The sequence below is a fragment of the Eucyclogobius newberryi genome, unplaced genomic scaffold, assembly GCF_026437365.1.
Source record: "Eucyclogobius newberryi isolate DKJ021-1_F unplaced genomic scaffold, fEucNew1.0.hap1 SCAF_13, whole genome shotgun sequence".
Lineage (NCBI taxonomy): Eukaryota > Metazoa > Chordata > Actinopteri > Gobiiformes > Gobiidae > Eucyclogobius > Eucyclogobius newberryi.
The window spans coordinates 38,483,628-38,496,618 of record NW_027315757.1 but is presented as its reverse complement, the minus strand read 5'-3'; the positions used below and the strand labels follow the sequence as shown (position 1 = coordinate 38,496,618).

Below are 12,991 nucleotides of genomic sequence, written 5' to 3'. Positions count from 1 at the left end.
ACAAAATAAAAGATTTTGACGTTTATTCAACAAAATGCTGATATTTTATTTTCAGTCGGCTAGTTTCATAGCGGGTCGGTCGGGTTACGGCAAACAGACATATTATTTTGCTCAGCCTGATTATTATTATTATTATTATTAAGTTAAAACAAACACAATCTAAAGCTGGATGTGTCCTGAGTGTAGCACGTTCAATACTATTCAGTTCATCCAATATGCAGGTCACAATATAAGCCACGCCTCCGTAAAACTGATTTGAGGACGACGCCACCCTCATCACCATGATAACACCACCCTCATCACCATGATAACACCACCCTCATCGACATGACGACACCACCCTCATCACCATGATAACACCACCTTCATCACCATGATAACACCACCCTCATCAACATGACGACACCACCCTCATCAACATGACGACACCACCCTCATCGACATGACGACACCACCCTCATCACCATGACAACACCACCTTCATCACCGTGACGACACCACCCTCATCAACATGACGACACCACCCTCATCAACATGACGACACCACCCTCATCAACATGACGACACCACCCTCATCGACATGACGACACCACCCTCATCACCATGACAACACCACCTTCATCACCGTGACGACACCACCCTTATCACCGTGACAACACCACCCTCATCACCATGACAACACCTCCCTCATCAACATGACGACACCACCCTCATCGACATGACGACACCACCCTCATCACCATGACAACACCACCTTCATCACCGTGACGACACCACCCTTATCACCGTGACAACACCACCCTCATCACCATGACAACACCACCCTCATCAACATGACGACACCACCCTCATCACCGTGACAACACCACCCTCATCCCCATGACAACACCACCCTCATCACCATGATAACACCACCTTCATCACCATGACAACACCACCCTCATCAACATGACGACACCACCCTCATCGACATGACGACACCACCCTCATCACCATGACAACACCACCTTCATCACCGTGACGACACCACCCTTATCACCGTGACAACACCACCCTCATCACCATGAGAACACCACCCTCATCAACATGACGACACCACCCTCATCACCATGATAACACCACCTTCATCACCATGACAACACCACCCTCATCAACATGACGACACCACCCTCATCGACATGACGACACCACCCTCATCACCATGACAACACCACCTTCATCACCGTGACGACACCACCCTCATCACCGTGACAACACCACCCTCATCCCCGTGACAACACCACCCTCATCACCGTGACGACACCACCCTCATCACCGTGACGACACCACCCTCATCAGCGTGACGACACCACCCTCATCACCGTGACAACACCACCTTCATTACCATGACAACACCACCCTCATCAACATGACGACACCACCCTCATCGACATGACGACACCACCCTCATCACCATGACAACACCACCTTCATCACCATGACAAAACCACCCTCATCACCATGACAACACCACCTTCATCACCATGACAAAACCACCCTCATCACCGTGACGACACCACCCTCATCACCGTGACAACACCACCCTCATCACCGTGACAACACCACCTTCATTACCATGACAACACCACCCTCATCAACATGACGACACCACCCTCATCGACATGACGACACCACCCTCATCACCATGACAACACCACCTTCATCACCATGACAAAACCACCCTCATCACCGTGACGACACCACCCTCATCACCGTGACGACACCACCCTCATCACCTTGACAACACCACCCTCATCACCGTGACACCACCCTCATCACCGTGACAACACCACCCTCATCGACGTGACGACACCACCCTCATCACCATGACAACACCACCTTCATCACCATGACAACAACACCCTCATCACCGTGACAACACCACCCTCATCACCATGACGACACCACCCTCATCACCATGACGACACCACCCTCATCACCGTGACTACACCACCCTCATCGACATGACGACACCACCCTCATCGACATGACAACACCACCCTCATCACCGTGACAACACCACCCTCATCACCGTGACAACACCACCCTCATCACCGTGACACCACCCTCGTCGACGTGACGACACCACCCTCATCACCATGACGACACCACCCTCATCACCGTGACAACACCACCCTCGTCGACGTGACGACACCACCCTCATCACCATGACGACACCACCCTCATCGACAATACCACTAATACTAATACTGTTAATACTACTAATACTACTACTAATACTACCACTAATGCTACTAATACCACTAATACCACTAATACCACTAATATCACTAATAAAGCAGTGTAATAAGAAAATGTGTTTACAATATTTCATCAAAATGTCTAGTTCTGGTCATTAGTTTCTCTTGTAATCAAATCAGTTTTCATTTTCTTTTTTTAATGGTGAACGTATGTCACTTTTCTGCACCTGCTTGTCTCCCTGGCGACTAATCTAATGTCAGACTGTGGAACATTCTTGGCTGCAGTAATGACATCTCCATGGAAACGAGGAAGTGTTAAATCTGTTGGAAGTACATGGTAGCATGTTTTTGTCACAGTTTTGTCATGTTCTACAGCTCTAATCTGAAATGCTTAATGTCGCAGCTTTAGCCTCGGACTCCGCTTCATGGGGTCGAGTCCTTCGCCCGTCCAAGTGTGAGTACCTCCACTTTCTCTGTGTGAAACTAACTCCAGGTTCAGGATTACAGCCGAATGTTTGAAATGGTTTAGTTTGTAGGACTGCAAAGAAGACATTTTATACTCAAAGTCAAAGTGCTTTTCAAACAGCAAAAGGTTTTAATTCACAATCAAAACAAATACAAACTGAAACTATTGTCAAATGTACCTTAAAACAGAAGAGTGCAGCAACAGTCCTTCCAGTTAATACACGGTTGAATTCGAATTACACTAGAAAAATGCAAAAATGCATTTTATGATTTCTGAATATGGATTAAACCAGGACTAGACTCAGAACTGAACCAAGACTAAGTGTATTTGATCTGGTCCTGGTTATTTTGTCCTGGTTTGGTCCCAGTTTAGCTCTTTACAACAATCCAACATCAAGAAATAAAGTTAGTGGTTCTCTCAGGTCACCATTGCCTCTGGAAGATGGGTGAGACAGGGCTGTGCTTGGTCCCTCCTCATGTTTGCTTCAAACAACTACTACTACTGCCACAACTCAGACACACAAACTACTGCCACATCTCAGACACACAAACTACTGCCACATCTCAGACACACAAACTACTGCCACATCTCTGACACACAAACTACTGCCACAACTCAGACACACAAACTACTGCCACATCTCAGACACACAAACTACTGCCACATCTCAGACACACAAACTACTGCCACATCTCAGACACACAAACTACTGCCACATCTCTGACACACAAACTACTGCCACATCTCTGACACACAAACTACTGCCACATCTCAGACACACAAACTACTGCCACATCTCAGACACATACAAACTACTGCCACATCTCTGACACACAAACTACTGCCACATCTCTGACACACAAACTACTGCCACATCTCAGACACACAAACTACTGCCACATCTCAGACACACAAACTACTGCCACATCTCAGACACACAAACTACTGCCACATCTCAGACACATACAAACTACTGCCACATCTCAGACACACAAACTACTGCCACATCTCAGACACACAAACTACTGCCACATCTCAGACACACAAACTACTGCCACATCTCAGACACACAAACTACTGCCACATCTCAGACACATACAAACTACTGCCACATCTCGGACACACAAACTACTGCCACATCTCAGACACATACAAACTACTGCCACATCTCAGACACATACAAACTACTGCCACATCTCGGACACACAAACTACTGCCACATCTCAGACACACAAACTACTGCCACATCTCAGACACACAAACTACTGCCACATCTCAGACACACAAACTACTGCCACATCTCAGACACACAAACTACTGCCACATCTCAGACACACAAACTACTGCCACAAGTCAAAATATTCTCATATATATATGTAACTTTTTGACCTATTGTCTTACTTTTAATCATTGTATTCATATCAGTGGCTTCAAGCAGCGTCTCTATCTGCATCTGATTGTACTTTAGTCCTTTTGGATTCAAACAGCAGCAGTCGCTTGATTCATCCATGAGCGATATGGCCTTGACTCCTCCTCTTCCTTCACAGGGAAGTGCTTCCTGTATTGTAACGGACTTATGGACCACGTCTACGTTTGTCAGAATGGATCCCACTGCAGCAGCTGGTACAAGACGCCCACGCACTTCAGCGGCACCCTGGTACGGCAAGAGCACCCTCTGGTACTGCCAGAGCACCCTGGTACTGCCAGAGAACCCCCTGGTACGGCCAGAGCACCCTGGTACGGCCAGAGCACCCTGGTACGGCCAGAGCACCCTGGTACTGCCAGAGCACCCTGGTACTGCCAGAGCACCCCCTGGTACTGCCAGAGCACCTTGGTACTGCCAGAGCACCCTCTGGTACTGCCAGAGCACCCTGGTACTGCCAGAGCACCTTGGTACTGCCAGAGCACCTTCTGGTACTGCCAGAGCACCTTGGTACTGCCAGAGCACCCTCTGGTACTGCCAGAGCACCCTCTGGTACTGCCAGAGCACCTTGGTACTGCCAGAGCACCTTGGTACTGCCAGAGCACCCTGGTACTGCCAGAGCACCCTGGTACTGCCAGAGCACCCTCTGGTACTGCCAGAGCACCCTGGTACTGCCAGAGCACCCTGGTACTGCCAGAGCACCCTGGTACTGCCAGAGCACCCCCTGGTACGGCCAGAGCACCCTAGTACGGCCAGAGCACCCTGGTACTGCCAGAGCACCCTGGTACTGCCAGAGCACCCTGGTACTGCCAGAGCACCCCCTGGTACTGCCAGAGCACCCTCTGGTACTGCCAGAGCACCTTGATACTGCCAGAGCACCCTCTGGTACTGCCAGAGCACCTTGATACTGCCAGAGCACCTTGATACTGCCAGAGCACCCCCTGGTACTGCCAGAGCACCCCCTGGTACTGCCAGAGCACCTTGGTACTGCCAGAGCACCTTGGTACTGCCAGAGCACCCTGGTACTGCCAGAGCACCCCCTGATACTGCCAGAGCACCCTCTGGTACTGCCAGAGCACCCTGGTAAGGCCAGAGCACCTTGGTAAGGCCAGAGCACCTTGGTACTGCCAGAGCACCCTCTGGTACTGCCAGAGCACCCTGGTAAGGCCAGAGCACCTTGGTACTGCCAGAGCTTCTGGAAAACCTTTTCATCTGTGACTTATATATTGTTGTTTTTATTTTCTTACAGGACGCGTTTGTCAAAATCGCCCGTTACGAAGGCGTGCGGTCTCTGTGGAGTGGACTGCCTCCCACTCTGTGAGTGAAGAGACTAAACATTTACATTTGTCTCCAAAGTTGACATGTTACATCCTTGTGTTTGTCAAAGTTCAAATTGTGTTGCCAAGTATGTGTGGAAATCCTCTAAACTGAAGCTGCTGTGGATTTTTACTGTTGAATACATGATGAACAGGTTTAGTCCCGGTTTAGTCCCGGTTTTGTCCCGGTTTAGTCCCGGTTTAGTCCCGGTTTTGTCCCGGTTTAGTCCCGGTTTAGTCCCGGTTTAGTCCCGGTTTAGTCCAGGTTTAGTCCAGGTTTAGTCCAGGTTTAGTCCAGGTTTAGTCCCGGTTTAGTCCAGGTTTAGTCCAGGTTTAGTCCCGGTTTAGTCCAGGTTTAGTCCCGGTTTAGTCCAGGTTTAGTCCAGGTTTAGTCCAGGTTTAGTCCCGGTTTAGTCCCGTGTTGAGCTTGTCGTCTTGCTGTGTCCCAGGGTCATGGCTGTCCCGGCGACCATCATCTACTTCACCTGCTACGACCAGCTCCGGGACTTCCTCCGCTTTGGACTGGGTCTTCAGGGCAGTCACATCCCTCTGGTTGCCGGGGCGATTGCCAGACGTAAGAGACTTCTATATGAACTGCTCCTAATCTTATCATTTATGATTCAAAAGGAAGGTAAAAACGCACGACATGGACCTGAAGACAACTCTCCTGAGAAACCCTGGCTCTTTTTTATTTGGCAACGTGAAATGTTTTTTCTATATGTATGTTATATATGTATATATACATATTTGAGCAGCAGGGGGAGCTCTATCACCAGAGTTGGTTCTGCTTTAAGACATTTGGACTTCAAATGGTCAACAAATCAAATCAAATCAATTTATTTTTGTAAGGCCCAAAATCACAACAACAGTTGCCTCTGAGGGCCACAGGGAGAAATGAATCAACAATGTCTGTGGTGGCGAGGGACGATGTCCCAGGGTCCTCTGTCCTTAGACTCTCCTTCTCGGCCAGGAAAAACTACAAAAAAACCTCTTTGGGGAAAAAAGCGTAGAAACCTGGAGGAGTTCCAGTGAAGGAGAGATCCCACTCTCACAGACGTGAGGGAGACTGGAACTGGAGCCACTCTTCAGGCAGATGAGGGACCGTCCACATGGGGCAGGGACCACTTCACCAGGAGAGGGACATCTGGGTCCACAGGTCCTCAGGAGTGAGAGAAAGAAAAAGAAGGCGGTGAACAGTTTGCAAGTGGAATTAAAAAATAAATATTGTTTGATAGCATAAGTAGTCAGAAGAAGAGGATAGTGCTCAAGCTGTCATACTTCCCCCAGCACAGTTACTCCTAGGGCAGCGTAGCTAAAGCTGTGGGTTTATGTTTCTGTTCCTAACTAGTCTGACCATCAGCGATTTCGAAGAGGAACGTTTTAAGCCTGGACTTAAATGAAGAGACTGTGTCAGCAGATTTAACATGGGTCGGGAGCTGATTCCATAACACAGGAGCTTGGTAGCTAAACGCTCTACCTCCTACAGTACTTTTAGAGACTCTTGGGACCACCAGAAGGCTCTACCTCCTACAGTACTTTTAGAGACTCTTGGCACCACCAGAAGGCCGGCATTCTGAGAGCGAAGAGCTCTGTTTGGATGATATGGTTCTATAGCATCTTTGAGGTAGGATGGGGCCATGTCATTTATGGCTTTGTAGGTCAGGAGTAGGATTTTAAATTTGATTCTAAACTGGACAGGAGCCAGTGAAGAGACTCCAGCACCGGCGTAATGTGCTCTCTTCTTTTTGTTCCTGTTAGTAATCTTGCTGCTGCATTTTGAACCAGTTGAAAGCTTTTTATGGAGCTTTTAGGACCTGCTGCGAGCAGGAGTTACAGTCTAATCTAGTCGTTACAAATGCATGGATAAGTTTTTCGGCATCACTTTTAGGCAGGATTCTTCTGATTTTGGCTCTTGTTGCGCAAATGGAAATAGGCTGTTTTACAAGCTTGATTTATATGAGCTTTAAATGAGAGCTCCTGGTCAAATAAGACTCTGAGGATTCTTACAGTAGAACTGGAGGCTTCACTGACATTGTCCAGTGTGACTATCTGCTCAGATAGAGCGTCTCGTAGATGCTTAGGACCAGCACAATGACCTCGGTTTTTTCAGGGTTAAGAAGCAGGTAGTTTAGTGTCATCCAGGTTTTTATCTCCTTCACACAAGTACTAAGTCTGTCTACTTGATCGCTCTGATCAGGTTTCATTGATAAATACAGCTGAGTGTCGTCTGCAGAGCAGTGGAAGTTAATGCCATGTGACCTGATCATGTTGCCTAACGGCAGCATATAAAGAGTAAACAGAATTGGACCGAGTACCGAACCCTGTGGCACACCGTAAATTACTTTAGAGCAGGTGAGGAGCTCTGGTTTACATGAACAAATTGGAACCTATCAGATAAATAGGATTTAAACCAGCTGAGGGCTGTTCCTCCAACACCTACATCACATTCTAACCTCTGCAGTAGAATGTTGTGGTCGATGGTCAAATGCTGCGCTGAGGTCCAACAGAACCAGGATTGAGACCAGTCCATCGTCAGCGGCTAATAACAAATCATTTGTGACTTTAACTAGTGCAGTTTCAGTGCTGTGGTGGGCTCGGGACCCTGCTGTGGTGGGCTCTGAACCCTGCTGTGGTGGGCTCTGAACCCTGCTGTGGTGGGCTCTGGACCCTGCTGTGGTGGGCTCTGGACCCTGCTGTGGTGGGCTCTGAACCCTGCTGTGGTGGGCTCTGAACCCTGGTCTGTAGTTTATCAATAGGTCGGGATCTAAATTAGGCTTTTTCAGAAGAGGTTTAATGACGTCATGTTTGAAGGATGTGGAACATGGCCACTTTCGAGTGAAGTATTTATTATAGTAAGAATAGGGTCTATAATTAGGGGGAGAATGTCTTTGAGGAGCTTGGAATGGGGTCTAGGACACAAGTGGAGCTTTTAGAGGACATAATGGCTGAAGTTATCTCTCTTGATCAACAGCTGAACCTTTCTAAGTTTACAGCTGGATTTATCTGGGACGTTAGATTTACAGCTTGGGCTAGTTCAGGGCGAATAACGGGGGTAATTTCATCTAATTTATCTCTGATTGTTTTTATTTTATTGTTAAAAAATAGGAGGAAATCATCAGAGCTAAGTGTAGCTGGGATTGAGGGCTCTACTGCACTGTGACAGTTTGTTAGCCTAGCTACAGTGCTGAAAAGAAATTTAGTGTTACTTTTGTTGACTTCTATTAGATTTGAATAATATCTGGTTTGGGCCTTACGCAGAGCCTGCTTATAGGACAGGAGCAACTTTTCCTGCTTTTAGAGATTCTTCTCTGTGAGTATTATTTCTTTGAATTTTGAGATAGATTTTTCAGATAAGATAAGATAAGATAAGATATTCCTTTATTGTCCCACATGGGGAAATTTCATTGGTGCAACGCAGGTAGATACAGAAGAACAGATCACTTATAGGAAGTCTGAAAAACACTTTCAGTAGAAGATCTCCTATAAATAAACAAACTCCCATAGACAAATAAATAAATAAATACATAAATACCATTGCATGTGATCACGACAGTAATTGCACATGAATATGTGTCACGACAGCACATAGATTGCACATGCATTTCACATGAATTGCACATGAATTCCAACAGCAATTGCACATCAGTATTAGGTTAGGTCAGTATTGCGAGTGTTCAGTACTAACAGTTTTTGTTATAAAGTCTGACAGCAGCAGGAAGGAAAGACCTACGGAACCTTTCCTTCACACAGCGAGGGTGGATCAGTCTCTCACTGAAGCTGCTCTCCAGAGCGGAGAGAGTGTCCTGCAGGGGGTGACACTCATGGTCCAGCATAGATGTGAATCTAGCCAGGACCCTCCTGTCACCCACCTCCTGCACCGAGTCCAGAGCACAGCCCAGGACGGAGCTGGACTTCTTGATGACTCTGTCCAGCTTCCTCCTCTCCCTCTCTGTGATGCTGCTGCTCCAGCAGGCCACACCGTACAGGAGGGCTGATGCCACCACAGAGTCGTAGAAGGTCTTCAGGAGTGGCCCTGTCACTCCAAAAGACCTGAGTCTCCTCAGGAGGTAGAGCCGACTCTGGCTCTTCCTGTACAGTGCGTCTGTGTTATGAGTCCAGTCCAGTTTGTGGTTCAGATGAACACCCAGGTACTTGTATGAGTCCACTCTCTCAATGTCCCGTCCCTGGATTTTCACTGGTGAGGGGGCAGTGGGGTGGCGTCTGCGGAAATCCACCACCATCTCCTTGGTCTTCCCCGCGTTGATGAGGAGGTGGTTCCGCTGACACCAGTCCACAAAGTCCTGCGCCAGTCCTCTGTACTCCGCGTCATCGTCGTCCGTGATGAGTCTGATGATGGCAGAGTCGTCAGAGAACTTCTGCAGGACACACAGCTGTCCGTGTCATGTCTGAAGTCTGCAGTGTAAAGGGTGAAGAGAAAGGGCGCGAGGACAGTGCCCTGGGGCGCCCCCACACTGCAGGTCAGAGTGTCAGACACACAGTTCCGGGCTCTCACAAACTGGGGTCGGTCTGTGAGGTAGTCCAGGATCCACTCTGCCAGGTCATACTCCACACCAGCGTCTCCAGCTTGTCCCTCAGGAGCTGATGGTGTTGAAGGCGCTGGAAAGATCAAAGAACAGAATCCTCACAGAGCTGCCAGGCTTTTCCAGGTGAGAGAGAGAGCGGTGCAGCAGGGAGATGACGGCGTCCTCCACTCCGATGCCAGACCGATATGCAAACTGCAGCGGGTCCATGGCTGAGCTCACGGTGGAGCGGAGGTGGTCCAGGACCAGCCGCTCCAGTGTCTTCATCAGGTGGGACGTGAGAGCCACTGGCCTGAAGCTGTTGAGGTCTTTGGGGCGCGGTGTCTTAGGCACAGGTACCAGACAGGAGGTCTTCCAGACCTGTGGTACCACCCTCAGCTTCAGGCTCATGTTGAAGACATGCTCCATAACTCCACACAGTTCATCTGCTGGACTTAAGGAGCCTGGGGCTGATGCCATCAGGTCCTGCTGCCTTCCTCACTTTAATCCTCTTCAGCTCACTCCTCACCTGTGCTGCTGTGACAGTCAGTGGTTGGCAGGGGGACCGTGTGCTGGGGGGATGGGTGAGTCCAGGCGAAGTGGGGAGCTGATGGTCCGGGGCAGAGAAGTGAAGAAGAACAGATGCAGGACATTGTCCAGCTGTGGAAGAGGGAGCATGCAGCTGTGCAGGGGGAGGGGCTGGTGACCGATCAAACCTCAAGAAGTGAGCATTTAAATCATTCACCCACTGTAGATCCCCCTCTGTCTGGGCAGGGGGGATTTTGAAGCCCGAGATGGTTTTCAGGCTCCTCCACACTCCCTGAATGTTCTTTTGCTGCAGCTGCTCCTCCATCCTCCTCTTGTAGCCGGCCTCAGCCTGCCTGATCTTCCTCCTCAGCTCCTTCTGCACAGTCCTCAGCTCCTCCTTGTTCCCTGACCTGAAGGCTCTCTTCTTCTCCTTCAGCAGAGCCTTCAGTTCACGGTTAATCCATGGCTTGTTGTTTGGAAAACACCGCACCGTCCGGGAGGGAACAATGTTCTCAAAACAGAAGTTGATGTAGTCCGTGATGCACTCTGTGATGGTGTTGATGTCCTCCCCATGTGGGTCATAAAGCTCAGTCCAGACAGTGGTGCTGAAGCAGTCCCTCAGAGCCTCCTCGCTCTCAGCAGACCACATCCTCACCTCACGGGACACCACAGGCTGCCTGCGCACGATGGGTTCATACACAGGCCTTGTTCATACAGATATTGTCCTTTTCATTATAACTTTATTTTGTGGGACTGGATGATCTTTAAGAATAAACTGAAAGGTAATTAGGAAATGATCTGACAATATAGGGTTTTGAGGGAGGACCATGAGGTCACTAATCTCTGTTCCATACGTTAGGACAAGATCCAGAGTGTTCTTGTGAGTGTGAGTCGCTTTATTTACATTCTGAGTGAAACCAATGCTGTCTAACAAGGCGCTGAAGGCATTACTGAGAGAGTCATCACTCATGTTCACGTGGATATTAAAGTCTCCAGCTATAACTATTTTATCCCAGGCTAACACTAAGATTGATATGAAGTCAGAAAACTCTGTTAAAAACTCTGAGTAGGGACCAGGAGGTCGGGAGAAAACTATGAACAAAACTCCTTTTTGGTTTTTCATATTTGGACATGTGATTGACACATGAGGCTTTCAAATGAGTGAAATGCATTGTTAGTTTTAGGGCTCATGAGTCGGCTTGAGTGTGAGATCACTGCCACGCCCACCTCTGTGCTCCTGGAGGTCTGAAAGTTAACATGGGTGGGTGGGGTTAACATGGGTGGGTGGGGTTAACATGGGTGGGTGGGGTTTACATGGGTGGGTGGGGTTAACATGGGTGGGTGGGGTTTACATGGGTGGGTGGGGTGGACTCATTTAGTCTGACGTAGTCGTCTTGTTGAAGCCACGTTTCAGTTAGAGCTGAAGATCTATGTTATAGTCACTAATTAATTCATTAACTAAGAGCGATTTGGAGGAAATTGCTCTAATGTTTAGCAGTCCACATTTTACATGTTTATTCATTTGCATATTTGTGTCATTTGTGATTGTTATTTTCCTTAAGTTATTTGGTCTGTACAATGTTATAAGAAAGAAGTGTGAGCTGATATGAGACTCTTCCATGTGTTCCACCTGTGTCCTGCAGTGGGCGCTGTGTCTGTGATCAGCCCTCTGGAGCTCGTGCGCACTAAGCTTCAGTCTCGGCGGCTGAGTTACAGAGAGCTGAGCGTTTGTATCCGCTCGGCTGTGGCTCAGGACGGACTTCTGTCGCTGTGGAGCGGCTGGGGCCCCACGGTGCTCCGGGACGTCCCATTCTCAGGTAACCACACATAAGAAGAGCACCTCTACTGCGGCTCTACAGGGGATAACTTACCTTCCTCTGGTGTAACTGAACTTCTTCCTCTGGTGTGACTGAACTTGTTCCTCTGGTGTGACTGAACTTGTTCCTCTGGTGTGACTGAACTTCTTCCTCTGGTGTAACTGAACTCCTTCCTCTGGTGTGACTGAACTTGTTCCTCTGGTGTAACTGAACTTCTTCCTCTGGTGTAACTGAACTTCTTCCTCTGGTGTAACTGAACTCCTTCCTCTGGTGTAACTGAACTTCTTCCTCTGGTGTGACTGAACTTCTTCCTCTGGTGTAACTGAACTTCTTCCTCTGGTGTAACTGAACTCCTTCCTCTGGTGTAACTGAACTTCTTCCTCTGGTGTAACTGAACTTCTTCCTCTGGTGTGACTGAACTTCTTCCTCTGGTGTGACTGAACTTGTTCCTCTGGTGTGACTGAACTTCTTCCTCTAGTGTAACTGAACTTGTTCCTCTAGTGTAACTGAACGTCTTCCTCTGGTGTAACTGAACTTCTTCCTCTGGTGTGACTGAACTTCTTCTTCTAGTGTAACTGAACTTCTTCCTCTGGTGTGACTGTACTTCTTCCTCTGGTGTGACTAAACTTCTTCCTCTAGTGTAACTGAACTTCTTCCTCTAGTGTAACTGAACTTCTTCCT

General features: G+C 48.4%; 1 protein-coding gene across 2 annotated transcripts in view; it reads left to right on the top strand.

Annotated features, from left to right (window-relative positions):
- Nucleotides 1-12,991, top strand: part of slc25a39 (solute carrier family 25 member 39) — a 34,258-nt gene that overhangs the window by 10,212 nt on the left and 11,055 nt on the right. The window contains exons 4-8 of one of the 2 annotated variants that reach the window (XM_072443809.1): nt 2,644-2,694; nt 4,254-4,363; nt 5,379-5,446; nt 5,895-6,019; nt 12,137-12,310. In XM_072443809.1, coding sequence (XP_072299910.1) covers nt 2,644-2,694; nt 4,254-4,363; nt 5,379-5,446; nt 5,895-6,019; nt 12,137-12,310 — 528 coding nt within the window. The remainder of the gene's footprint in view (nt 1-2,643; nt 2,695-4,253; nt 4,364-5,378; nt 5,447-5,894; nt 6,020-12,136; nt 12,311-12,991) is intronic. The other variant, XM_072443810.1, reaches the window with a different exon arrangement.